This window comes from Prionailurus viverrinus, chromosome D3, assembly GCF_022837055.1.
Source record: "Prionailurus viverrinus isolate Anna chromosome D3, UM_Priviv_1.0, whole genome shotgun sequence".
In the NCBI taxonomy this organism is placed as follows: domain Eukaryota; kingdom Metazoa; phylum Chordata; class Mammalia; order Carnivora; family Felidae; genus Prionailurus; species Prionailurus viverrinus.
The window spans coordinates 95,251,811-95,275,537 of NC_062572.1; the positions used below are offsets into that span (position 1 = coordinate 95,251,811).

General features: G+C 62.9%; 1 protein-coding gene across 8 annotated transcripts in view; it reads left to right on the plus strand.

Moving 5' to 3' along the window:
* NFATC1 (nuclear factor of activated T cells 1) overlaps nucleotides 1-23,727 on the plus strand; it is a 110,986-nt gene continuing 87,259 nt past the window's right edge. For 3 of the 8 annotated variants that reach the window (XR_007145726.1, XM_047827258.1, XM_047827256.1), the window contains exons 1-2: nucleotides 2-458; nucleotides 13,645-14,740. Coding sequence is in view for 7 of the 8 variants with exons in the window: in XM_047827258.1 (XP_047683214.1) it covers nucleotides 332-458; nucleotides 13,645-14,740 (1,223 nt within the window). In the remaining variant the exon portion in view is untranslated. Of the gene's footprint in view, nucleotides 459-4,388; nucleotides 4,777-13,644; nucleotides 14,741-23,727 lie in introns of those variants that run through there. The other 5 variants (XM_047827257.1, XM_047827261.1, XM_047827262.1 and 2 more) reach the window with 4 other exon arrangements.

A 23,727-nucleotide genomic window follows, 5' to 3' on the forward strand; every position in this document is an offset into this window, starting at 1 on the left:
CTCAGAGGACTCCGAACTCGCCGGCACAGTCACCGCGCCGGGTCGGGCGGCCGGGCGCGGGCACCGGGGCGCGGGAGCACACCGCCGAGCCCCCGCCACCCCGCCACCCCGCCACGCAGCTCGGGCCCCAGGGCCGCGGCTCGGCCCGCCACGCGCGCACACGCCCCCCAATGACATTTGTCCGGGGCGGGCGGCGCTGAGCCGGGGGAGAGGTCCCTGCCTTCCCGGGAGACCCGGCCGGGGCGGCGGCGCCGAGCGCCTCCCGCTCCTCCTCCCGCTCCTCCTGCTCCCCGCCGCCGCCGCCGCCGCCGCCGCCGCCGCCGCCGCGTGGATGCCAAGTACCAGTTTTCCAGTCCCTTCCAAGTTTCCACTCGGGCCTCCGGCTGCAGTCTGCGGGAGCGGAGAAACTTTGGGGCCCGCGCCGCCCTCCGGCGGCACCATGAAGTCGGCGGAGGAAGGTAAGCCGGCGAGGCCGCCGCCCCCCCTCCCCCCGCGCCCCCCGGGGTCCCGGCCCGGGAGCGGCGAGCGGGCCGGCCCGGGTCCGCCGCCGGGAGGGGCGCGGGCGGCGGGGCGCGCGGCGCGGCGCGGCGCGGCTTGGGAAGCGGTGTCCCCCTGGTGTTTCCCCGGAGCAGCCCTGGTCTCGAGCGCTCCTTCCTGCCAATAGGTGTCTCCTCTCCTCCAGCGCTGAGCGCAGCCTCGCGGCGGAGCCGCTGCACAAACTGCGTTCAAACGCAGGCGGTCCGGGGACCGGGCGAGGTTAGGGCCGTCGCCACCGCAGGAGACGCCTTGCGACCGAGCCAGGAGGTTTCTTTGGGAACGAAGTTCGGCCGGTTTCGTCCCCAGCGGGGGCAAGGCCACCCTGCGGCCTGGGAGAGCAGCCACGCGGCGTGAGGTGGGGGTCTGCGCCCCTCCGCGAGCTCCGCCGGTGGCGGGCGCCGTCTCGCCCCCCGCCCCGGCTCTGCCTCGCCGGTGGCTCGACCCGCAGGACTCCAGGCATCGAACGCGCTGTCTGGACACAGCCCCTAATTCAGAACATTTTGCAACCTCGTAGAGGGCGAGTTCCAACCGTAGAAAAGGATTCAGGATAGTTTGAAAAGAGACCACCAAGTTTCAAGCCGCTTGTTTATAGTCCCAAAAGTGCGTAAAGTGAACGAAGCCTGGGGATGGCGACTCCGCTCCCGACAGGGAGTCTCACGGAGTCCCCTTGGCCCGCTGCCCTTAGAAGCGCCACCACCTCCAGCCGGGCGGCCTGGAGCGCCCACCGGCTGTGCTCCCGCAGGTGTCTGAAAACGGCCTCCCACCGGGGTGACCGGCATCCTGCCGGGGCATGGGGACGGCGATTGCACCCTGGGAACCGGGAGACACCTTCCCAAAGGCCTTAGGAGCGCCCGATGTTTATTTAAATTATTTTAAGACAGCGGGCAGACTTGGTAGTGAGCTTTTGGGGCGGACGTGCTTCCGAGGACCAGAACTTTCCTGCGGCATTTGCAGAGCAGACTTAGAGCCGCGTTCTCGCCAGCTTCGAGAACCTACGTTCTTTAACAGAGAGGAGCCCAGGCCAGTCGGTGCGCTCATCAAAAGGAGATCGATTATCTGCCGGGTGTTTTTGTGTGGTGGAGGAAGACGTGCGTTTCTTGCCATTTCGTCCCAGTTGAGGGGCTGTTTAAATGTAAATACCAGGTGATGGTTATGGGCCAAGCTCTCGCTATTGGAACAGTTTCTAAAAAGTGTGCTGAGGTTTTGCTGTTGGATTCTGGGACACCGTTTTCCGAGTGTCTTCACTTGAACAGCCGGTGGCCCATCCTGCAACAACCTCTCTTCTTTCACAAGGAAAAAAGCCATCTGGGGGGGTGGGGATTCTTCCTGTTTCCTGCATTTGACAAAGGGCCTCTGCAGACAAGACAGCAGGCCAGGTGCAGCGAGGCCTTTGGACCAGGTGAATATCAGTGTATGTTGTGAGAACTGCGAGGCGAGGCAGCTAGAAAGCGTGGTCGAGTCCTTCAGGGAGACAGGCTGAGGGTACGACAGGCGCTCCGTTTTCTGCAGGTCAACGCCTGCCCAGCCTAGCGAGCGCTGGAGGACGCGTGATCTGTCCCCTCCCCAAGGCCTGACTAAGGCATCAGCTGCCCCTGTGAGAATCTGCGTGATTCCCCGGCACTTCCCTCCAGTTTAATGAGCATCTGGGTTGAAGCTCATTAGGCCTGTTGTTTCTGAAGGCCTTGTGCTTGTTTTTCCGCGTGGAGAGCGCAGGGAAATGCAAGGCCTGGTAGGTAGCCACCCACCCACCCATTCCGAGGTTGCTCCACACAGAATGCCCCCGGGGCTCTCCGGAACAGAACAAAGCTCGCTCTGTTCTCCCGACACTTAACTTCGAGCCGGCCGCGCAGTTTCCTAATCCAGATTAGGAGAGGCCCTGCTCTATCACACCCAGGGCTGGAGCTCTGTGCTCCCACACCCGCAGCCTCAGAGACTAAGCGCCAAGCTAAACATTTGCATCAGGACAGGAGTGTCTGCTGAGTTGGCAAATAGCTCCACACCATCTACAAGTTGAAAGGCACTCACCGGGAGGGGGGTGCTGGTAAGGGGAGAGTTTAAAAACCTGGCCTCCCCATGTGGTGGCTTTGGTTGGGGATCTGAAACTAGGTTGGGGGCGGCGGGGAGCTCAGCCTCAGGCAGGGCAGGGCCGAGTCCTGGTCCGGTGGCCCAGGTGGGAAGCTGGTGGGCACCCGTGTGCGTGCGGAAGTGCGAACCCACTTTCTCTGAAAGTGGTCGAACGGTCGACCAAAAAGTTTTTGTCTAAACAGATGACAAGGGCTGTTGTGTGTACATTTTTGGTGGGGACTAGAAGGTGGCTGCAGAGAAAACAGCTGGAAAGAAAATGAAATGTTGCGGCTTCTCAACAGAAACAGACTTCCATTTGCCCGAAGGTCAGCAAAAAAAGCGAACTAAAACAAAACAACCCTCCAACATGCATCTCAAAGTGAGCACTATTATTAGAAACTAAATCAGGCCAAAGTGAACTATAGTTTATCGCTGGAGAAAACCAGGCATTTTGAAAAGGGTCAGGGGAGAGAATCATGGGGGGGGGGGGGCGTGTCACGTGATTTGCAGCTTATTTGCTTCCGGAAAAAGCAGTACCCCCAGGGCAAAGGGCCCGCAGGGCAGAAAGGAGGGCGCTTGTTCCTTAGCGGACCAGCAGCAGTGGCTGTGGTCCCGCGCCCTCCCTCTCTTGGACGTGTCCTTCTCCGTGGCTGACGCTCACTCTCCTGTAAAGTTTGCGTGTTCTTGCAGATGCCAGTTGTGCGTGGCGCTGAGACACTGGGGACAGTCAGAACGGACGGCTGAAGCAAAGACGTAGGAGACAATGGTGCCCAGACCTGCCTTGTACACTAGATTTGCTGTGCCCGGCTGCTGTGTCCTAGCCTTGGGTTTCAGTCCCCACACACTGAACCTTTGAAAGCTTTGCAGTTACTTGTGGACGCGTAGGAGTGTGCACGTGTGTTTTAAGAAGTTGCAGGACTGAAGCAAACGGTGTTGCAACGAAGCTAGGTGGCAGGTGGGCACGAGCCTGTGAGGAAGACGCCACAGCACAAAAGGGCTGCTGTGTGCCAGCCAGCGGCGGGTAGATGTGCGCAGCCTGCGGGCCACAGCAGAGCCTCCCACTGTACGGGAGGGCGTTTCCGGTCCCTGCGGAAACCCGCACGTTGCCTTGGCATTTGCGGGTGATTTAGCCACGGGGGCTGAGCGATGGTGCACCCCCCGCTGCCTGTCCAAGGGGCAGGCGGTTTAGAAAGCGAGCACAGCTATCCAGTGGACTGCATCCGCACTGAGGCGAGCGCGGGCCTCTGGCAGGACGTGCATGTTGTAGACTCAGGCAGCAACCAAATCCTCGCTCCAGACGAGGCTCCGGCAGTTTGAGAGATTTTTTTTTTTTTTAAACTTTTACACAAATTTAGCAGGCGGGACGCAGTCTCCCGTCTCGGTGGCACGCAGTTTTCCATCTTTGGGCCACTCGGTGCCTGGGAGCGGCGCCCTCTCGCCCCCTGGGACCCGGCGGGTCCGCGGGCGGGGGGCGGGGGTCCCAGACGCCCGCTCTCCGCCCGCGCCCCGCCCCCCCCCGCCCCCAGCCCGTCGGGCGCGGGCCGCGGGGGGTCTGGCCGGGGCGCACGTGGACCCCCGGACGCGGGCGGGGGGCGGGGGACACGAGGGAGCCGCGTGCGCCCCGGCTGCCCCGGGAGTTTATTTAAAACTCGGAAGCCGGCGGCCGGCGAGCGGCTTGTTTATGTCAACCCGGAAACGGCGGGGGGGCGGGGGAGGGGCGCGGGGGCGGGCGCGGGGGAGGGGCGCGGGCGGGAGTCACGTTACCCGAGGACGCGCGGCCCAGCGCCGGGCGCAGCCGAGCCCCGGGCGGCGCGACCACAGGTGCCCGCGGCCGCGGCCCCGAGCCAGGCCGCGACCCCGACCCCGACCCCGACCGACCCCGGCCCGGCCCGGATCGGGGCCAGGGCCCCGCCCCCCTCCCTCCCAATCCTAGACCGGGACCGCCACCGCGCCCCCCCCCCCCCCGACCCTGACCGGACCTTGACCCCCGACCCCAGACCCCTACCTGACCGGCCCCGCACCTTGACCCCAGACCCTGGGCCCCGAGCCCGGATAAGGACCCCAACCCCGACCTGGCCCATCCCAACATGACGGGGCTGGAGGAGGACCAGGAGTTCGACTTCGATTTCCTTTTCGAGTTTAACCAGAGCGACGAAGGCGCCGTCGCTGCCCCAGGTGGGTCCGCGCGGGGCCTGCGGAGGGGGCGCGGGCGAGGGGGGGGCGCAGGGGCCGGAGGTGCGGGGGCCTCCAGTGCTGTGTTTCGGGGTGCGAGGCCGCAGGTGCAGGACCCTGGCGGTGCAGGGCTGGGGTGGGGGGCGCAGGAACCAGATTGAAGTCAGGAGGGCTGGCCTGGGGGGTGTGCCTGGGGCCCCCATCCTGCCCCTAGGGCGCGGAGACCCAGTTTAGTGGGGAGTTGTGGGAGGGTGGGACAGGCCATGTCGCCAAGTGGCCACAGGGAGAGCATCAGGCCTCCTGCCTGCGGGTCACACTGTGGGGTCTCTCGGGCACTCATGCTGGAGAGGCGGCTTCTCCAGGGTGGGGGTGTGCTGCTTCTGCCAGGGGACACGAGTGTCCGAGGCCCTGGACTTGGACACTGTCGAGGGACAGGTGGTGAGCGGCCGTTGCCAGAGGGCAGGGGGCCATGGAGCCCCTCCAGACCTGTCCCTGAGCGCCCCGGAGGCCCCTCCCGGAGGAAGGGAGGAAGGGAGGAAGCGTTAAGTGAGTCTGCCCTCAAGAGCGGGAGCCTTTGTCTCTTTCATTTTCTCCTCTGCAAAAAGAAAGGTTTCAGTTAGACAAACAAATAAACGAAACCTCCAGCCTCCCGGAGTGGATGCTCTTGAGTCAGAGTCAGAACTCGAGCTGAGCTGTTGAATGTTCACAGCCAGCTCCTGGTGGCAGGCGCTGTCTGCGGGGCGGGAGGGCTGGGTGGGGGGGCGGGTGCAGGACCCCCAGAGTGGGCCCCTCACCTCTCCATTCTGGCCTGCCCACGTGGCGCTAAAGCCAGGAGGCTGAAGGCAGCTCTTGGCGCTGATGGGACGGCATTTCTGCGATGATTGTATAATATTTTCCACGTCGCTCACCACCCCTCCTTTAAAAACTGCAACGTCCTGTTCGTTTTTAAAAAATAAACGTTGCAGCCAGGCAGAGGCGGCCTGAATTTTGTCATCTGCACCCCGTTTTCGTCTTCCACGGCTGTGGGTCTCCAGGCCTCCGGGGTCAGTGGGAGCCAAGGCAGTTCAGGAGAGGCTGGGACTGGAAGGGCCGTCTTCACTTTCTTCCCTGAGTCTGGCGGATTTCCAGCCCCCGGTTTCAGGCACTCAGCAAGTGTCTTTGCCAAGAGGCACAAGGTGAAAGTGGGGGCCGTGCCTGTGACTCCCCCCCCCCCCCCCCCCCGTGGTGTAAAGGCCCATCCTGGGCAGGGCCTCCCAGCACTGTCCTCCCACCACTGGGCCCTCAGGGGTGCTGCTGTGCCGGAAGGCTGGGGGGCACAGACCCCGTGTGGCTTCTGTGGTTGGGGGCTTCCAGAGCTGGGGAGGACCTCGCCGCCTCCCTGTGCCTCCCAGAATGTCTGCTCCACACTCGGAGCCGACCCTGAGCCGGAACCTTCATAAGGCTGCTTTTAATCCTCAGCTCAACATGTGCCCCAGCCCCCAGGCTCCCAGGGGAGTACGATCCAGGGAAAGTCTCCTGCGGGAAGGCTTCCAGGGTGCCGGCACCTGGGGCCCAGCATTCACCAGGCTTTGGGGGTTGGGCGGTCCCGAGCAACTTGGAGATAGCTCTGGGCAGAGGAGGCCAGGCAGAGGAGGAAAGGCCTCCTTCGCATCATCACGTGTTAGAAAGAAGCGTAGGAAACGTTCCTCCTTTAACGTATTTTTGTGAGAGATGCTCGTGTTTTGTTTTGTTTTGTTTGCATTTTGCTAAGACTGTCTTTTAAGAGCACTTTTAGGTTCAGGGCTGAAGGAGAGGAAGGTGGAGAGATTTCCCCTAGGCCCCCCGCCCCGTCCCGCCTCAGCTGCCCTGCCATTTAACACCTGCCCGGAGAGGGCACCTGTTACTGTGCTGGACCTGTATCCTCACCCACAGTCCACAGTGGATGGTAGGCGGCGCTCTTGGTGGTGCACGCTCCGTGGGCCTGGACACACGTACGAGGACACGTGTGCACCGTGACCCTACCTCACAGAGCACTGGCACGCGAGGACACGCAGGCAACGTTCCTGCACCCCACGGGGTCCTTGCACGGCCCCAGACACTCTGTGGGCTCCTTCTCCTCCAGCTCCTGGTGGCCGCTGGTCTGTACTGTCTCCGTAGTTCTGCTTTTTCCAGAATGTCTTCCAGTTGGAGTCATACAGGATGTAGCCTTTTCAGACCAGCTTCTTCCACTCGGTGATGCACGTTCCGGTTTCCTCCGTGTCTCTTCGTGGCTAGTGGTAGCTGATTTTTTTCTGGTGCTGGGTAACAGTCCCTTGTCTGGATGGACCGGTTTATTTATCCATCACCTGCTGAAGGACATCGGTGATTGCTTCCGGGTTTTGGCCATTATTTAATGAAGTCCCTCCTCTTTGTGCTGAATAATTGACGTATCATAATTATTAAATGTTAAAATATCACGGTGTTATGGTAAGCTGTTACGTTAAATTCTCCAGCCTTTACTGGGTGACAGAAACAGCTTCACGTTCGCTCTGGAACGAGCCTGGATGTAACTCCGGGAATGGGTAGCTGCCCCTGCGCTGGGCTGCGAGGCCCGGTAACGCGGCGAGACGGGCGCCCGGGCGCGGGGGCACGGACCGGGTCTTTGTCACGGCTCCCCCTGCCTTAGCGGCATCCCCCACCCTGAGGAGTCGTGGGTGGTGGGCCTCCACCCCCGTCACTCTCGTCGCCTCGTGCTCCCGTTGGGCAGGAGGCATGCACACGGCTTCCGTCTCGCCTGGCGCTTGAAGGGCTGGGGCGCACAGAGTTCCTTGTCCCCAGGCCGCTCGGCAGGCCCAAGTAGTCACCGTTTGTTGAGGGAAGGGAGAGAGCACGTTTAGAACGTTTAGAACCATTTGCCCCCACTGAACAGGAGGGGTGCTTGTGCTCACAGGGTCTCTGCACCCCCCACCCCCGTCCCAAATCTGGTGGCCCCAGCGCCCCCCAGAAGGCTGGCGGGGCCCCTTTCTCAGGCTCAGGACGGAGCTGCCGCGTCGGCCGGGAGGCGGGCACCGCCCTGCTTCCCACCCGGGGCCGAGCCCGGCTCCTAAGTTATTTTGGCCCCGAGCTGCGGTGCTGTCGCTGTGGCAACTCGGGAGGAAGTCGGCCAGGCCTGTGGGCCCGGCTGGAGTGTCCCCGGCAGAAGAGGCTCCTCCGGGCGTCCAGGCTGGCGGGCGTGGTGCCGGGCGCCGAGGGTGGTGCGTCCCAGTGCGCACAGAAAGGAGACCTGTCTGCAGGGACCTTTGTTCCTAAGTCCGTTGTCAGGAAGGTGGCGGTGGCAGGAAGAGACCCGGGGTCTCTGGTGCTAGGGGCTCGGTGAGTGTGGGTCCTGCACCCTCAGGGGGCCTCAGGGGGACCCTCAGCTTGCGGGACAGGCGCCCCTGCATTCAATGTGGGCGGCCCACCGTCTGCACTTTGTCCCGAGGTTCCGGGATGTTCCATCAGGATAGTTACTGGCACGAGGGTGTTTTCATTCAGGGCCTTTGTCAGAGGAAGACTGCAGCTAATAATGACAATTCCTTGAAGACAGGGAATGAGAAGGTGAGGGCCTGAGGGACAAGAGGTGTGCGGGGCGCCCGTGTGGCCCCGGGACAGGGGCGCCGCCGCCGTGAGGAGGCCGCAGAAGGCTGGGGGGGAGGGGCACCTTTGGGGCGGGTGGTGGTGTCGGTGCGAGACCTTCCCGGGCAGGTTGTGGGGCCCCGGGGCTTCCTCGCGGTTCCGTGTGTGCCCCGCGGCCGCCGGGCCTGGGCCGCTGTGGCGCCGCCTCTGTGTGCTCAGGAAACAGGGCCGGGCGGCAGGCTCTCGCGTGGAGTGTGTTTCAGTTTTGTTTTGCTCTGTTTCCGTCACCTGGGAAATTGCCGTCTCGCTGCCTGGTGGCCGTGGGGCCCCGGCGAGAAGGTCTGGTCGGGCGTCTCGGAGGACAGGACCGGGCGTCACGGGTGTGCGGTCCTCTGTCCAGCCCCATGTCCTGCGGTCAGGCCCCAGCAGACGCCACGGGGTGGGGGGGGGGGGTCCTGGAAACGGAGAGCATCATTCTGTGAAGGACGAGGGGAGCCCGGCGGGGGGGAGCCCGCCCGTCCGTGCCCCGCCCGTCGCCACCTGCAGGGGACGGGCCGGCAGGGCCAGGCCGGTGGCCGGGATGATGCCCAGAGGCCGTTGGCTTCAACACAAGACACATGGATATACTTTTCTGGTGGTGGTTCGGAAGTGACAAAATTGTCTGGTTCTGAAATAGATTCTTTCTCAGAACGGGAGGAAATAGTTCTGACAAGTCCGAGCGCCGGAGAAGCCTGGGGGCAGCCCCCGTCCCACCCAGGCGTCCCTCCTCGGGGACACGCACCTGCGTGGGGCTGGGACTCCAGTGCGGACGGCGGAGGGGCGGTGCGTGTCCTCAGAGGACGGGCCACACCGCTGTCACTCTCGCGTGTGGAGCCTTCTGAAGGTCCCCACGATACTCGCTCGGACCCGGGCGCTGTCTTTGGCGCTCCCCTGCTCTGCAGGTTACTGAACGCTCGTTGGCAGACGGCCAGGTCCCAGAAGCAGCGGCAGAAAGTGACCCTAATGGGTGTTGAGCGCCTCGGCGGCTCCTGACGCGACATGAATCAGCCTGAACATCTCAGGGTTGTTAAGAAAGTTACTGGAAACATTTCCACTGAATCGCTAAGTAACGCAGATTTGAATACGGCTTAGGTGGGTCCTCAACCCAAACGGAGTGGGGAGCAGGCGGGAGCCCCCGGGCGCGGCAAGCAGGGACGTCTCCCTTGATGTGTTTTTGCCCCGGCAGAGATACCTCCATCATCCAGCGCCCAGCCCCGCTGTTGTGGGGCCCTCACGAAGGTCAGGCATGTGGCTTTCCGTCTGTAATTTGTTTAATTAGGGAAAGTTGTGTTTTAGATGAGTCTTTTTTTTTTTTTTAATGAGGCTTTTTGCTTTCTCTTTTCTCATTGACTCATGTTTATTGACAGTGTTTGGTTTACATAAAGTCCCCTCGGCAGTTCCACAGCCCAGGCCCATTGTCTGCTCCTCCTGGTCTCTTCCAGATCCTTCTAGAAGACGGCGCTCCTGGGGCACACCGGTCAGACTGGCCGCGCCCCCACCCGCCGTTTCAGCCAGAACCCGCCTGTGACCCCCCGCACGCCTCCACCGGCTGTGCAGTCAGAACCTGGGGCCCAGGCACCTGCTGGGGGGGGGGGGGGCGCCCAGTCCTGCTCGGCTGTTTGGTAGGATTTGTTTTTTAACTCTTCGATTACCTTCTTGCCAACAAATGCTAGCTCAATTGTGGGCTCAACCTTCCCTCTTTTTTACGTTTATTTTTAATTTTTTAAGGAACCTCTGCCCCCAATAAGAGGCTCAAACTGACGACTACGAGATGGAGAGGTGTTCACTGCACTCACTGAGCCAGCCGGGTGCCCCAACTCTTAAACTGTGGATGCACCGTTTTACTTTTTTTTTTTTTTTTTTTAATTTTTAAAAATTTCCTTCTGAGAGAGAGTGAAAACGAGTTGAGGAAGGGCAGAGGGAGGGAGAAAGAATCCCAGGCAGGCTCGCATGCTCACCGCAGAGCCCGATGTGGGGCTCGATCTCGCGGCCCTGGGATCCTGAGCTGAGCCCAAATCAAGGGTCGGCCACTCACCCGACTGGGACGCCCGGGGAACCCCACCCATAGTGCTCTTTTAACCGGGTCAGGGAATACAGGGATCGGTCCATTAAACTTCCTTTGAGGTCCAGACAGCCTGGGAGCTGGTGGGGGGCCCATCACAAGGGACACCACTTCCTTGCCGGTGACCCAGCACGTGGCTTTGTGACACACATTTGTATTTGTGGCGTTTAACATTCCCCCTCAGCCCCGCGCCCGGTGCTCTGTCTGCTGGAGGCGGTGATTCCCTTTGAAATGAAAACACGTTCCTCACCGAACGCTGGGATGTCATGTGCGTCACGGGTCCGAGGGCTCTACGGCAGGGCCCACGGTCTGTGTGGGTGTGAGCGCCCCAGCCACAGGCGGGCCAGGGCCTGGGGGCCTCGTCCACCGGGAGGGTCTGGCGAGGTGCCCCTGTCGTCGGGACGTTGCCACCCGGAGCACAGAATGTCGAGACCGCGCTGGTCCTGGGAGCCCTTGGACCTGAGCCCACAGGCGGGCCGCACAGTCCGAGCTGCTCCAGGGAAGGCAGAGCCCCTCATGCCTGTGGCTCAGGGCTCGCTGGGGGCCCCCAGGGGTGTCTGGCCCCCCCGAAGGCCAGAGGGGGCCAAGACCACAGGAGAGTAGCAGCGTGGCTTTCTCGGTGGTCTGGGAAAGTGTGTGTCTGGACAGGTGTGACGGCGGCGCGGGCAGGTGGCGCCCAGGGCGCGGACGTGGGCGGGGATGGGGCGTCTGCAGACCTGCGCTCACTGTCCTGCGGGCGGGGGCTGCAGGCGCCCAGAGAGGCGTGTGCGGCCGGCGCCAGCGGTTGTGGGCTCGGCGCTGCCGGCTGGGCGCCTGTGGCAGCCCAGGAGGCAGGGGCTCCGTGGCCGGCAGCGAGCCAGGTGCCGGGGACCAGGACAGCCGAGCGTGTCTTTCACTCACACTCAATTTTGCAGTCTGCCAAACACACTAACGTCGTTTCTTGACGTCTGATTACTAACACTCCTCTCCTCTGAGTGTGTAAAACGGACTCACGCTCTCCTTGCTGATATTCTGCTTACTGATAACGATACTAATACGCGGGGAAACGTGTTTAGTACACGAGAAGGCGTGTGGCTGCGAACAAACGTTTTCTGCTGAGACCCCGTTCCGTGCGGAATGGCCCGGGTGTTGGCGCCCCTGCTGCCCCTGCCTCGTCCTGTCTGCTGAGGATCCAGAGTCTGGGTTGGGCCCTCCTTCTGGGGGCTTGTCCCCTCGCGCCTGCCTGGCCCCTCCCCCTGATGATGTCCCCCTCGGGCACCTGTGTGGCGGTTTGCCGGGTCCGGGTGTGGGGATGTGCACACGTGTCCCCGGGGGACACGGCCGCCATGCCACCTCTTCCTCAGGAACCGTGACCTTCTCCGGGAAGTTCCTTTCCAGGGTTGTAACTTCTTGATTTTTACCAAGACTGTAATCGTATTTGTAACTTTTGATTGCAGTTCCTGTGTTCAGGTGTCAGTGGCCACGTGGGGAGCATGGGACACGGTCCCAGGGCCGGCGGCCCGCGTGGGCCCAGCTCCCCACCTCCTGCCCTGGGGAGACGAGGGGCTGGTCTTTTCCCCGCCTTCAGCGTCCCGGGTCCTGCTTGCCCGCAGGGCCGTGGGAGCAGGTGGGGACGGAGACGGGAGGTGGGCGGCAGGGTGGCTGGGCCGTCCGGACGGGATTGCGTCCTGTCGCTCCCAGCGTCTGGTCTCCCCAGGGGCAGTGCTGCTCTCTCTCCCTCGGCAGAGCTCTGCCCACGCTGCCTCCGCCAGGGCGTCTCAGCACCGCTGCCCGCCGAGCACCTGGGGTGCTCTCTCGGGAAGGGGGTGGGCCTGCGCGCTCTCCCCAGGCCACCTGCGAGGGGCCTGGAGGAAGAGAGGCCATTTGGGGAATAGCAAGCAGGTTTTCCCGGGGGGCATTCAGAGCAAGAAGGCAAGAACTTCTTGGTAGCAAGGACGGCAAGAGCCTGGGTCTCCAGAGAGCGTCGTTGAATGGCTCCTTCTGGAAAAAATAAGAACAGCTGTAGACCCTTCCCTATTTAGGGTGCTAGACTGCTTCCTGTGAGCAAATACGATGGGGCTCGAACCTGTACTTTGAGACCCTTGATTCTCCAAGGTCGGTCCGTGTGGGTCTCTGAAACACAGCACAGGGGCGGCACCCTCGTCGAAGGGAGTGTCTTCCAGGCGGCAGTGCCCTTAAACCAGGGGACGGTGTAGGGTTCCATGCGTGCGTTTCCATTATTCAGAGACTGTGCAGTACTCCTCTCCAGGCCAACAATAATGAGGCACCAAGATGTGGCTCCAGAAATGTGGCTTTCCTGTTAAAAATGACTAATTACACTGGTAATGATTTTTTAGAAACGTTTTTCATTGAAGTTATAATTAGCATATAATGATTCTTAAATACAGCTATGTGCCACTGTCATCTGCTTCCCAGGCCATGAGAGACCCCAGAAAAGGTTTCTGTCGGATCCTTGGGTGTTATGTCTGTAGCCAGTAGTTAGGACATTTGACAGCGATTAGCTCATTGCATCTCTTTACATGTCCAGGTTCCTATAGCTAAAACCCACCCACCCGCCCACCTGTCCATCCACCCATCCTTCCATCTACCCACCCACCTATCGATCCACCCACCACCCATGCGAACGTCCAACCGTCTACCCACCCCTCCTTCCACCCACCCACATTTCCATCCACCCATCCATCCATCCGTTTGACAAACTGAGGACCTCATCTGTGCCGGGTACAGTCATAGGCTCCGAAGACAGCCAGGAAGCAAGCTAAACTAAAGCAGGCAAGGGGTCCTGCTGTCACGGAACTTAGTTCCTTCTGATCAAAGAGGTGATGACCGAGGCGAAGTTAAGTGCCGAGGAAAAGAGATCGACTGGGGTGTCTGCAGGGAGAGCGGTTGGGATGGGGACCGAAACCTGGGGGGGGTGGCCGGGGAAGGGGGCGTTTGCGTGGAGAGCGGAAGGGAGGGGGGAGCGGACAGCTCTCTGCGGGCAGGAACTTGGGGCAGAGGACGGCCACTAGGAGCGTGAAGGCGGTGTGAGGTGCAGTGGGTGCCCTCGTGCTGCAGGGCGGAGAAGGGAGGGGAGGCGGGGTCGGTGCCCGGGGTCCCGGCCCGGGGCTGCGCGGCGCCGACGGGCTCGCCAAGCCGTGCGCGTGCTTTCTGACGACCGGCCCCTCACGCCGTCTTCTTCTCTGGCCCCTTTCTAGAGCACTACGGTTATGCACCCCCCAGCATCAGCACCGCTCTGCCTCCCGGCTCGGCTCACCCCTCGCTGCCGGCTCTGTGCCACGACCTGCAGAGTGCCGCCCCGGGCATGCCGGGCGCTGCGGCCGGCCAGCCCCCGGGCTACGGGGGGGCTGTGGACAGCGGGCCCTCCAGCTACCTCCTGTCCTCCAGCCACATCCGGCCCAACGGAGCCCCCGCCCTGGAGAGCCCCCGCATCGAGATCACCTCGTACATGGGACTGCACCATGGCAACAACCAGTTCTTCCACGATGTGGAGGTGGGAGACGTCATTCCCAGCTCCAAGCGGCCCCCCTCAACGGCCACCCTGAATCTGCCCAACCTGGAGGCCTACCGGGACCCCTCGTGCCTGAGCCCGGCCAGCAGCCTGTCTTCCCGCAGCTGCAACTCTGAGGCCTCGTCCTACGAGTCCAACTTTTCGTACCCCTACGCGTCCCCGCAGACGTCCCCGTGGCAGTCGCCCTGCGTGTCCCCCAAGACCACAGACCCCGAGGAGGGCTTCCCCCGCGGCCTGGGCGCCTGCGGCCTGCTGGGGTCCCCCAGACACTCGCCCTCCACTTCGCCCCGCACGAGTGTCACGGAAGAGAGCTGGCTGGGGGCCCGCACGTCCCGGCCGTCGTCCCCCTGCAACAAGAGGAAGTACGGCCTCAACGGCCGGCAGCTCTCTTGCTCCCCGCACCACTCGCCCACGCCGTCCCCGCGCAGCTCGCCGCGGGTCAGCGTCACCGACGACACCTGGCTGGGCAACAGCACGCAGTACACCAGCTCCGCCATCGTGGCCGCCATCAACGCCCTGAGCACCGACAGCACCCTGGAGCTGGGCGACGGCGTCCCCGTGAAGGCGCGCAAGACCGCCCTGGACCGCTGTCCCTCGGTGGCGCTCAAGGTGGAGCCGGCCGGCGAGGACCTGGGGGCCACGCCGCCCACGTCTGAGTTCCTGCCCGAGGAGGTCCCCCCCTTCCAGCACATCCGGAAGGGCGCCTTCTGCGACCAGTACCTGTCGGTGCCGCAGCACCCCTACCAGTGGGCCAGGCCCAGGTCCCCGACATCCTACACCAGGTGAGCGGGGGTCGGGGGCATGCAGGGTCCGCGGGCGGCGCAGGCGGCTCCTCGCGGCCTGGTGGCTGCGGGTCGGGATCCGGGTGCCCGCGGGGCCGCTGCCTTCTGGCGCTTTCCGGGACGCTCTCGCGGCCCGCGGCAGCCTCAGGGTCTGCCGTTAGAAGCATCACGCGTTCCCTGGGCCTCAGCGCCCTTCTCCCCGCGTGGCTGTATTCAAATCTGCTTCTTGTAAGGACACCCTCAAACCTCGTCTTCACTTAATTATCTCATTAAAGGCCCCGTGTCCCAACAAGGCCACGTTCTGAGCTGCTGGGGTGGGGTGGGGGGGGCTCCCGCACGTGCGTTCAGGTGGGGACCTGCCGGCCGTAAGGAGGGCGCACATGTGTGCGCTCAGCATTTTTTCCATAAAACCAAACGATCCCTGTTTGTGTGCTTCCCTCCGCTGCTCACCCGCTCCCGTTCTCCCGCCTAATTGCCACCGTGGCGTCGCTGCAGCTGGGGCCTCGGCGCTGCGATTCCCCAGAGCCGCAAACCCCGCTCCCCGCGGTCCTCAGAGAACAGCGCGGCCTCCCGTCCGGGGAGAGCGGAGCCCGCTCCCCGCAGTCTGGCGACGGGAGCTCAGGCGAGCATCTCGGGCTGTTGATTTCACTCCTCAGCGGCGTGCGGGCTGCGCCACTCCGCCGGGTCCCCTTATCCAGCCCGGCGTTTTCATTTTTAACTAAATAGCCTTCCCGACAGGTGGGCCACTAATGCCGCCTGGCAGAGTGCTTTCTGCACCTCGAGCTTTACCGGCACGGAGACGGGCTTCCCTCGCAGCGCGGGGCGCCTCCCTGGACGCCCCCGTGTGTCCCGTGTCCTGGGCTCGCTGTCCCGTTTCTTCCGTCCCTGTTCTGTGGGAGGGCGTTCCGGAAGCGACACTGGGGAGAGGCACCCACTGGCTCCGGCGAGCGCGTCCGCAGCATCGTTTGATTCGGAATCTGCTCTGCTCAGAGCCCGTGTCCGCAGCGAGAGCCTGGGGTGCGGCCGCAAGGGGTGATGGGCTCGCGGGTGCCCGGCGAACCCGGCTGAGCCTGGAGAAAGTTTGCGGTGGGAAACCAATATGGCGTTGACTGGATTCTTTTTTTAAATGCGTATTTATGTATTTTGAGAGAGAGAGAGCGCACACGCGTGAGCGAGCACGGGGGGAGGGGCAGAGAGAGGGAGAGAGAGAACCCATCCTGAGCGGGCTCCGCACGCACAGCCTGACGCGGGGCTCGATTTCAGGATCCGAGGGATGGTGACCTGGGCTGAACCGACCGAGCCCCCAGGCGCCCTGTTGACTGATGGCCTGTAGAGCGTTGAGCTGGTGGATGCTGCCTTCCTGCCAGCGTGCTGTTTAGGGTAGGAGTCGGTGACGAGAAAACAGGAAAGCTCGAATCACCGCGGACTTTTCTTGACTCGTGTCATTTCTATCCCAGCTTCTACTGTGCACGGTACGAAGCTCAACGAGCGGTTGTATTCAAAGTTATCATCAAAACAAATGTATTTCAGCACCTGGATTTAACTCGTAAACATGGGAGTTTTAAAAATCCATTTGGAGGCATTTAAAAATTTTTAAGAACCTTTTATGCCTGCTGTCCTCTCCATAATTTTCGAGTAAAAATAAGACTATGTCCAAGCCAATGGCCATAAGCACACAGGCTCACATATTATAGTCACATATTATAGACCCTGAAGGCCACGGTCTCTCACTGGACTCCTTGGGCCAAGGCCACAAGCATAAAGGAAACCGTGGCTCAGGGTAAAGCGTGACGTGTCGGTGACCCTGTGTGCTGGTCTGTGCCCTGGCGGCGTAGGCGACAGACATTTGTTTCCCGGGGTCAGAGGTCAGGGCGCCAGCGGGTTGGCTCCTGAGGCCCGTCTTCTTGGCTTGTGTCTGTCCAGATGTCCCCTAGTTACAAGGACACCAGCCACTGGACCAGGGCCCACCCGGTGACCTCACTGTAACGTGACCCCACGTGCAAACACAGTCACATTCTGAGGTCCTGGGGTTAAGACTCCGGCCCAGGAATTTGGGGGGGATGCAGTTGAGCCCAGGGCACCCGACGTGGCCTCCGCGTGAGGACGGCAGGACGCCTTCGACAATGGCTCCCCCTTGGAGGCTTGCTCAGCTGCGGGGCGTCTGCAGGAACGCGGGTGTCCCTGGCAGGTTGCTGTGGGTGCGGACCAGAGGAGTCCGTCCGTCTGGTCTGTGCTCAGGGCCCCGCAACGTGCCCCTGTCACAGCGCCCGGTTGGGAGCAGGGGAGGGCGCCCGGAGTTCCTGTGAGCTCGGCGAGCAAACACGGCACGTGGGGGGAGGGTGGAAGCTAACCTTTCCCCCTGTTTTGGTTTCACAGTGAAATATGTTTCCTGGTCCCTTGTCCTGTTCCCATGCTGTCCTGTCGGCTGGAGCCCCAGGGCAGTCGGGCCACAGGGATAGGCCGTCGTACCCGCGGGAGAGGGTGGCCGCATCAGGCTTCCTGTCCCACTCTGGCCAGCGCCTGGGACGTCAGCGGGGTCTCGGCTGTGCAGCCCCGGGGCCGAGTTTGTAACAGTCTCTGGAGTCTGGGATGTGGAGAATTCATCACAACAGATGTGCTGGGTGCACTTTTAATCCCATCCTGCCCGGAAAAGGAGCTTTTTAATGAAAAGTGTGCAACACTAGCCTTTCCCAAGAACTCTGGATGCTGTGGGATTCTCTCCCTTTTGAGGTCTTCTTTTGTCCGTACATTTATGGCGACCCCTCCGTGCAGAGCGTCCTGATAGGCCCACGGCAGTCAGAAAGGATACTTGGTTCTTGCTACACTTGAAAAAAATGTGACACTAGCCATAGTGTTTCATAGAACTTCATTGCTTTATAGTTTTGACATGTTTTAGAGTTTAACAGAACGACACTTCTGTTCTCAGAGCTTGGGAAATACACAGAAACTGCATCAATGTGTCTGAGTCCCTCTAAAATCTAGAATTTTCTAAGTCTTAGAGGCAGGCTGTGAGCCTCTTCAGAAAGGAGAGGGTGTTTGCAGTGATGATGCCAGTGATAACCGCTTCCCAGGTCAGCCGAGACTCCATTGCTGAGGCAGCTGGTGTGTGTGCAGAGGCTGGGGGGGAGGGGGTGGGTGTGCGGAGGCGGGGCGGCTGGGGGGGCGGGTGTGAGAACGCGGGGGGGGGGGGGCGTGTGCGTGGAGGCGGGGAGGCTGGGGGGGCTGAGTGTGCGGAGGCAGGGGCGGTGGGTGTGCGAACGCGGGGAGGCAACGGGGGGGGGGCGTGTGCGCGGAGGGGGGGTGGGGGGGGTGGGCGTGCGCGGAGGCGGAGGGCGGGTGTGCGCGGAGGCGGGGAGGCTGGGGGGGGGGCGGGTGTGCGGAGGCGGGGAGGCTGGGGGGGCGGAGTGTGGGGAGGCTTGGGGGGCTGAGTGTGCAGAGGCGGGAGGCTGGGGGGGGTCGGGTGTGTGGAGGCGGGAGGCTGGGGGGGAGGCAGGTGCGCGGAGGGGGGGGCGTGTGCGCGGAGGCGGGGAGGCTGGGGGGGGTGAAGTGTGTGGAGGCGGGGAGGCAGGGGGGGAGGCAGGTGCGCGGAGGCGGGGGGGGGGGGGGCGTGTGCGCGGAGGCGGGGAGGCTGGGGGGGGGTGAAGTGTGTGGAGGCGGGGAGGCAGGGGGGAAGGCAGGTGTGCGGAGGCGGGGAGGCTGGGGGAGGCGTGTGTGCGGAGGCGGGGAGGCTGGGGGGGGGGCGGGTGTGCAGAGGCCAGAACGGGATGAACATCTGAAGGCCTGACTTACAAAGACACTAGCTTAGGCTTGGTGACTTCTAGACGGTAGATGTCAGAGGGCAGCTTCTAGAGGCTTCGCGGTGGCACGAAGGATCTCAAGTTTCGGTGGGTGCTCTTGACTCCTCGGGTCACTCGGCGGACCTGGCGGGTGTCCGTCCAGTCAGTGCACAACCGCCAGTGTTGGGGGTTGCCTCTGTGCGCGTGAACCCCTTTTTTTCTAGGACAGGCTCACGGGACGTGTCAGCTTACAGGGTCTTAACGCCTTCGGCTTCTGCACCCAGAATCATCTGAATTTGCCCTCAAAGTGGCGTACTTACGTGAGGAATATAGACGGATAAGGAAACCGGTTTTGGAAGCGCAGAAGCGTTCTATTTGAGTTTGTTTCAAAAATTGTGTTTCTGGGCCGCCTGGGTGGCACAGTCAGTTAGGCGTCCGACTTCAGCCGGGTCACGATCTCGCGGTCCGTGTGTTCGAGCCCCGCGTCAGGCTCTGGGCTGACGGCTCGGAGCCTGGAGCCTGTTTCCGAGTCTGTGTCTCCCTCTCTCTCTGCCCCTCCCCCGTTCATGCTCTGTCTCTCTCTGTCCCAAAAAAAAAAAAAAAAAAAAAAAAAAAATTGTGTTTCTAAGTAACGTCTGCATCCAACGTGGGGCTCGAAGCCGCAACCCCGAGATCGGGAGTTGTATGCTCCACGGGCCGAGCCAGCCGGCGCCCCTAATGCGATCTTCTGTAGCATCAACCTCCCACTTGCAGAACTGAATTCCTACACGGGAAACTTGGCTCTTTCGATTTGAGCTCTTGAAGGGATTCACTAGGGGGCCAGGTCACCTTAATGACCGTCTTTGCTCAGAGCTGAGCTGGGTCAGGGACCTGGGGAGGCTGTGCGTCTAGGGCGGCGTGCTTGACATTTGTTTCAGGTTTTTGGCTGCAACACCGGTGATTTTCATAGCGTCCCCGGCCCTTGTGCCCGGCGTTAGGTGCTGGCTTCTGGAAGTCTGTCGACCCCGACTGATTTTATGTTTTCTGAGTGTCTCAGAGTGTGTCCTAGCTTGGCGTGAGATTCACCTGTAGGCTGGTAACGCTTGGGACCATCGCGGTGTCCCGGGGGTCTCGCCCCTGTCGCACCCCTGTGGGAGCCCTGGCCCCGCGCCGTCTGTGCTCAGGCGGTCTTGGGCCAGCCCGCCGGGGTGTCGGCACGTGTGTGGCTCGTGGCACAGCAGCAGGCCCCTGGAGGAGGCTCCCCGACACGGAGCTTTAAGACAGGAGGGAGCCTGCTGGGCCGTGCCGTGGGGCCCCGTGGGGACTCTGTAGGGTCCCCTTTGTGCTGGCAGGACGCAGGTGCAGTCGGGGACGCCCGTTAGGGCCCTGGCTATCGAGGGGCAGAGCCAGAACTCGGCCCCTGGCCCCTGACCGCCGCTCCCAGGAGACGTGTCGTGGAGGGCGGGGTGGGCGTCGGGACGTGCCCGGAAGTGACGAGAACGCGTCCTGCTACAGGACGCTGAGCGCGCTTCCGGGGCGGGCGGACGCCCAGCACACAGGTCCCGGGGAGGCCGGAGATTAACCTGAGGCCCAACCCCTTCCGGGGTGAACCCGGCATCTAGGGGGGAGGATCCAGGCGCCGGCTGTCCCCGTCTGGGACGCCGAACGCGCCGTGTCTGCCTGCCACACAAGCGCGTGGGCCGAGAGGCCCGAGCTTGAGAGGCTTTGCGGAGACCCGGGCCTCGGCCTCTCGTGCGGGTTCTCTCTGTTTTTACCGAGCTCACGGCCGACACCTGGGAAGGTGCTTCGCGGCCAGTACTGCCTCTGCCTTGAAAGGTGAGCCTGCCGTTGGCGAGCGTAGTTAGCGGCTGTGTGGGGGCGGGGAGGGCAGGGCGAGGCGGGCGAGGCTTCTGCCCACCTCTGCCATGCTTGTCCCGGGTGCGTGTGCAGGACGTGGCCCTTAAGTCAGACCACCGAGATCCGGACCCTGGCTCATTTCATAGACCGGTCAGAGGGCGGGAGGAGTTACGCGTCGAGTCTGACCTGTGCCTGGCCTGGTCCTGCTCCCGTCTGTCCCGTGCACACGGGGCCTTCACGGGACCCCAGTGTGGAGATTTCCCAAACAGTGGGAGCCCTGCCGGGAGCAAGCGTCCCGTGACACCCTGTGTCGGTGACCGCAGACAGATCAGAATTGATCTCTGCTCGGGCCTTTCCCTCTGAGGAGAGGGTGCGGGAAGGGGGTCGTCCACCCCCGGTGTGCGGTGTGGCCTGCCGCCAGGCCAGCTCCTGCCAGAGACCGCGGTTGTGCCAGAGACACATTCAGGACTAGACCTTCCACGCAAAGCAGTAGGACCTGCTTGCCCGTGTTGCTTGGTTTCTTGAACAGAAACTACTTACGTATCACGATGGGGTTCGCTTTTTTATAAATAGTTCTAAACCGTCGTCTGCGAGCTGGGACACACAGTATTCGGTCAGTTTTCAGTACACAGGCAACTTGCCTAAGGTCTCGCTTCTGACGCAGGTGGTCTGTGCCCTGCGTGCCGCCTGCACGTGGGCCGTGGGGCAGGTGCATTTCCGGACGAGGCCGCTGCCCTGAGAAAGTGCACGCAGCAAACCCCACCTGTCAGGCTGCCTTCCGCTCCGCGCTGCAGGGACTCGGGGGCCAGGGCGTCTCTGAACCCCGGCGCCACCCGCACACTAGGTTCCCGGCTCTGTGGGCGCTGATCCCTGCCAGCCCCGGGGGGAGGGGCAGGTTCTAGTCCTAGCGTAAATAAACGCTTCTCCTCCGGAGCTCGAGCCGCCCACGCAGGGACACGCAGGGCGCAGGAGCAGGGAGTTACCGCGTGGTGCTTCCGTGTTCAGTGCGGTGACAACTGTGCGACTTTATCGCCGCTGCCGTGTTGTTGCGACGGCCCGTCGAGGCGGACGGTCCAGGCCTTTCTCTGGTGCGCAGGCCGCTTGTAGGTTTGAGTGGACGGTCGCCAGAATGTGGTGGTTCATCCCAGTGCCCGTGATCTCACACACGGTGAGATCGTGCCCAGTTCTCCAGCCACGTGGCAATGCCTCGATTTCCCTCGGCATCACTCCCCACAGGTGAACGTGGCCATCTGCAGGGTGGGGGCACGGTGACGAGTGCCCCCCTTCCACCGGAGCCTGGGGTCCGGCAGCGGTGTCAGGGGCGAGCACTGTGGCCTGAAAGCCTAACGTGCCCCTCCCCAGGGCCCTGGACCCAGGCCCAGAGAGCTCCTTGCTGTGGGAGGCCGTGTGTGGCGATTTCCCAATTTAAAATAAAAGAGTAAGAAGCCACCAGGTCCCGTAAGGTTCTGGATGGCACGGCTGCTCACTGGAGGGCTCTGTGCTCTGAGGCCACATGCGGATCGGGGCCCCCGTGCTGGCGTCTCGTCCCAGCCGGGGCCTGGAGCTGCTCAGCTGCAGGGTGGGGTCTCGGTTCCCATCACGGAGAGGCGTGCGGGCACGTGGGCCAGAGGCAGAGGCCGGGGGCGGTGGCCGATGCTTGCAGAGAAGGGGCCGTCAGCTCTGGCCGAACTGGGGACAGGCGCCGGGACCCCCGCAGGCAGGGCCCGGGACCACGGTGATGTGGCCGCGGCATCCGCTGGCACGGGGCTCCCGTGGCCTGAGCACAAGGGCTCGGCCCCAGACAGCGTCCCCGGCGTGAAATGCTGCGCTTGGACGCATCCCTGACGCACATCCTGAACCGCTGGGTTTCTAACTTCACGTTAGAGAAAGAGTGGTCGCTATTTGATGAGTATCCAGGCTGCGGGTCCCCTATTGGAACTGAACGCATTGAGCGACCTCGGCTGTGTGTCTGTCCCTGCCCGTCCCGCGTGCTCCGCCCGGTGGGAGAGCCTGCTTCACGGCACCTTTGCACCCCAACCTGCGTGAACTGGGAGGTCCCGAGTCTCTCGGTTTTTATAAGCAGCGTGTGGCTGGTGGCGTTCTGCTGCCCGAGTGCCACCGGGAGAGGTGGTCTGTGTCCACACAGGTCCAGTCTGGTCCCGGAGGGGCGGAGCGCAGGGGCAGGAGCGAGGCGTCAGTACAGAGCTCCCTTCTGCTGGGTCGACGGTGGGTCCCTCGTAGTTGTTTCCGTCTGCGTCCGGATTTCTGGACAAAGCCGCCTCCTCTCTGCCTCCCTGAGCAGCCCCTGCCTGGTGGGACCGTGGGGAATCTCTGGCATTACTGGATCGGTCTGGGCTGTTCTGGAGGGCAGGGGGCTGGCGGAGGCCGTGGGCTCTGGGCCACCCCTCCCCATCTGAGTGCAGGGCGGTGAGGTCAGGGCACAGTCTGTGGCCGTGGGGGCCGTGGAGGCGTGTCTGCGAGTTGGGGCAGAACGCGGGTGATGTGGGTGCCCCGGGAGCTAGAAAAAGCCCGGGCGGTGGGACTCCTGAGGCAAAGATTATCAGGGGATTTGCCGAATGTGTCACTTTAGAATCCAGCACGAGTATGGAGCACGGCTCGCGCGCCGTAGGTTCCCAGTTTGTGCTGAGTGTGAATGGAGCTCCTGACTGGACACAGCCTCCCTGGGCTGCTGAGCCTGCACACGGGGCACAGGGGCAGGTCAGGGCCAAGGAGGCGGTGTCGCTGTGGACGGGCCTCCTGGAGGGGGTCCCAGGACCGTCACGGGACGCGTCGCCAACCACGGGGAGGGGCGGGGTGGGGGCAGACGGCTCACCCGGGAGTCTGCAGACGGTGGCCTCCTTGTGCCTTTCCTGCATCCTCCGCATGACCGTCCTCCCTGCGGCATCTGTCCCAGGTCCTGCTCCGAGTCCCCCTCCGTGACGGGGCAGAGGCAGCCGTCGGGCAGCGAGGGCCCAAGGCTCCGGGAGCAAAGTCCTGTGCGAGGTCTCCCCCGGACTTCTGTCCCCGCAGAAGCGAAGCCCCTCCTTCCCAGGGGGCCACCCTGTGGGCCCCGACGGTGGGCGCTGCAGGGAGGACGTGCGCAGGGAAGGGCGCCTGGCCCTGGAACGCTGGTGGGCGGTCAGCCAAGGTTTCATCACGGGTGGACCTACCTGTCCCTTCCCGACAGGACTCAGCCGCCCTCCGGGAAGGTCGACCTCTCGGGTGTGGGAAGAAGCTTCCCAGCCCAGAGCCGGGCGGGGGCGGGCGGGCCTGTGCCAGGACTCCTGTGTGGTCCCGGGCGCACCCTGTGCCCGGATCCCGGGCGAAGGGCCTGAGAACCGCGCTGATAGCCTGCTTTAAAATGAGAGGGAAAAC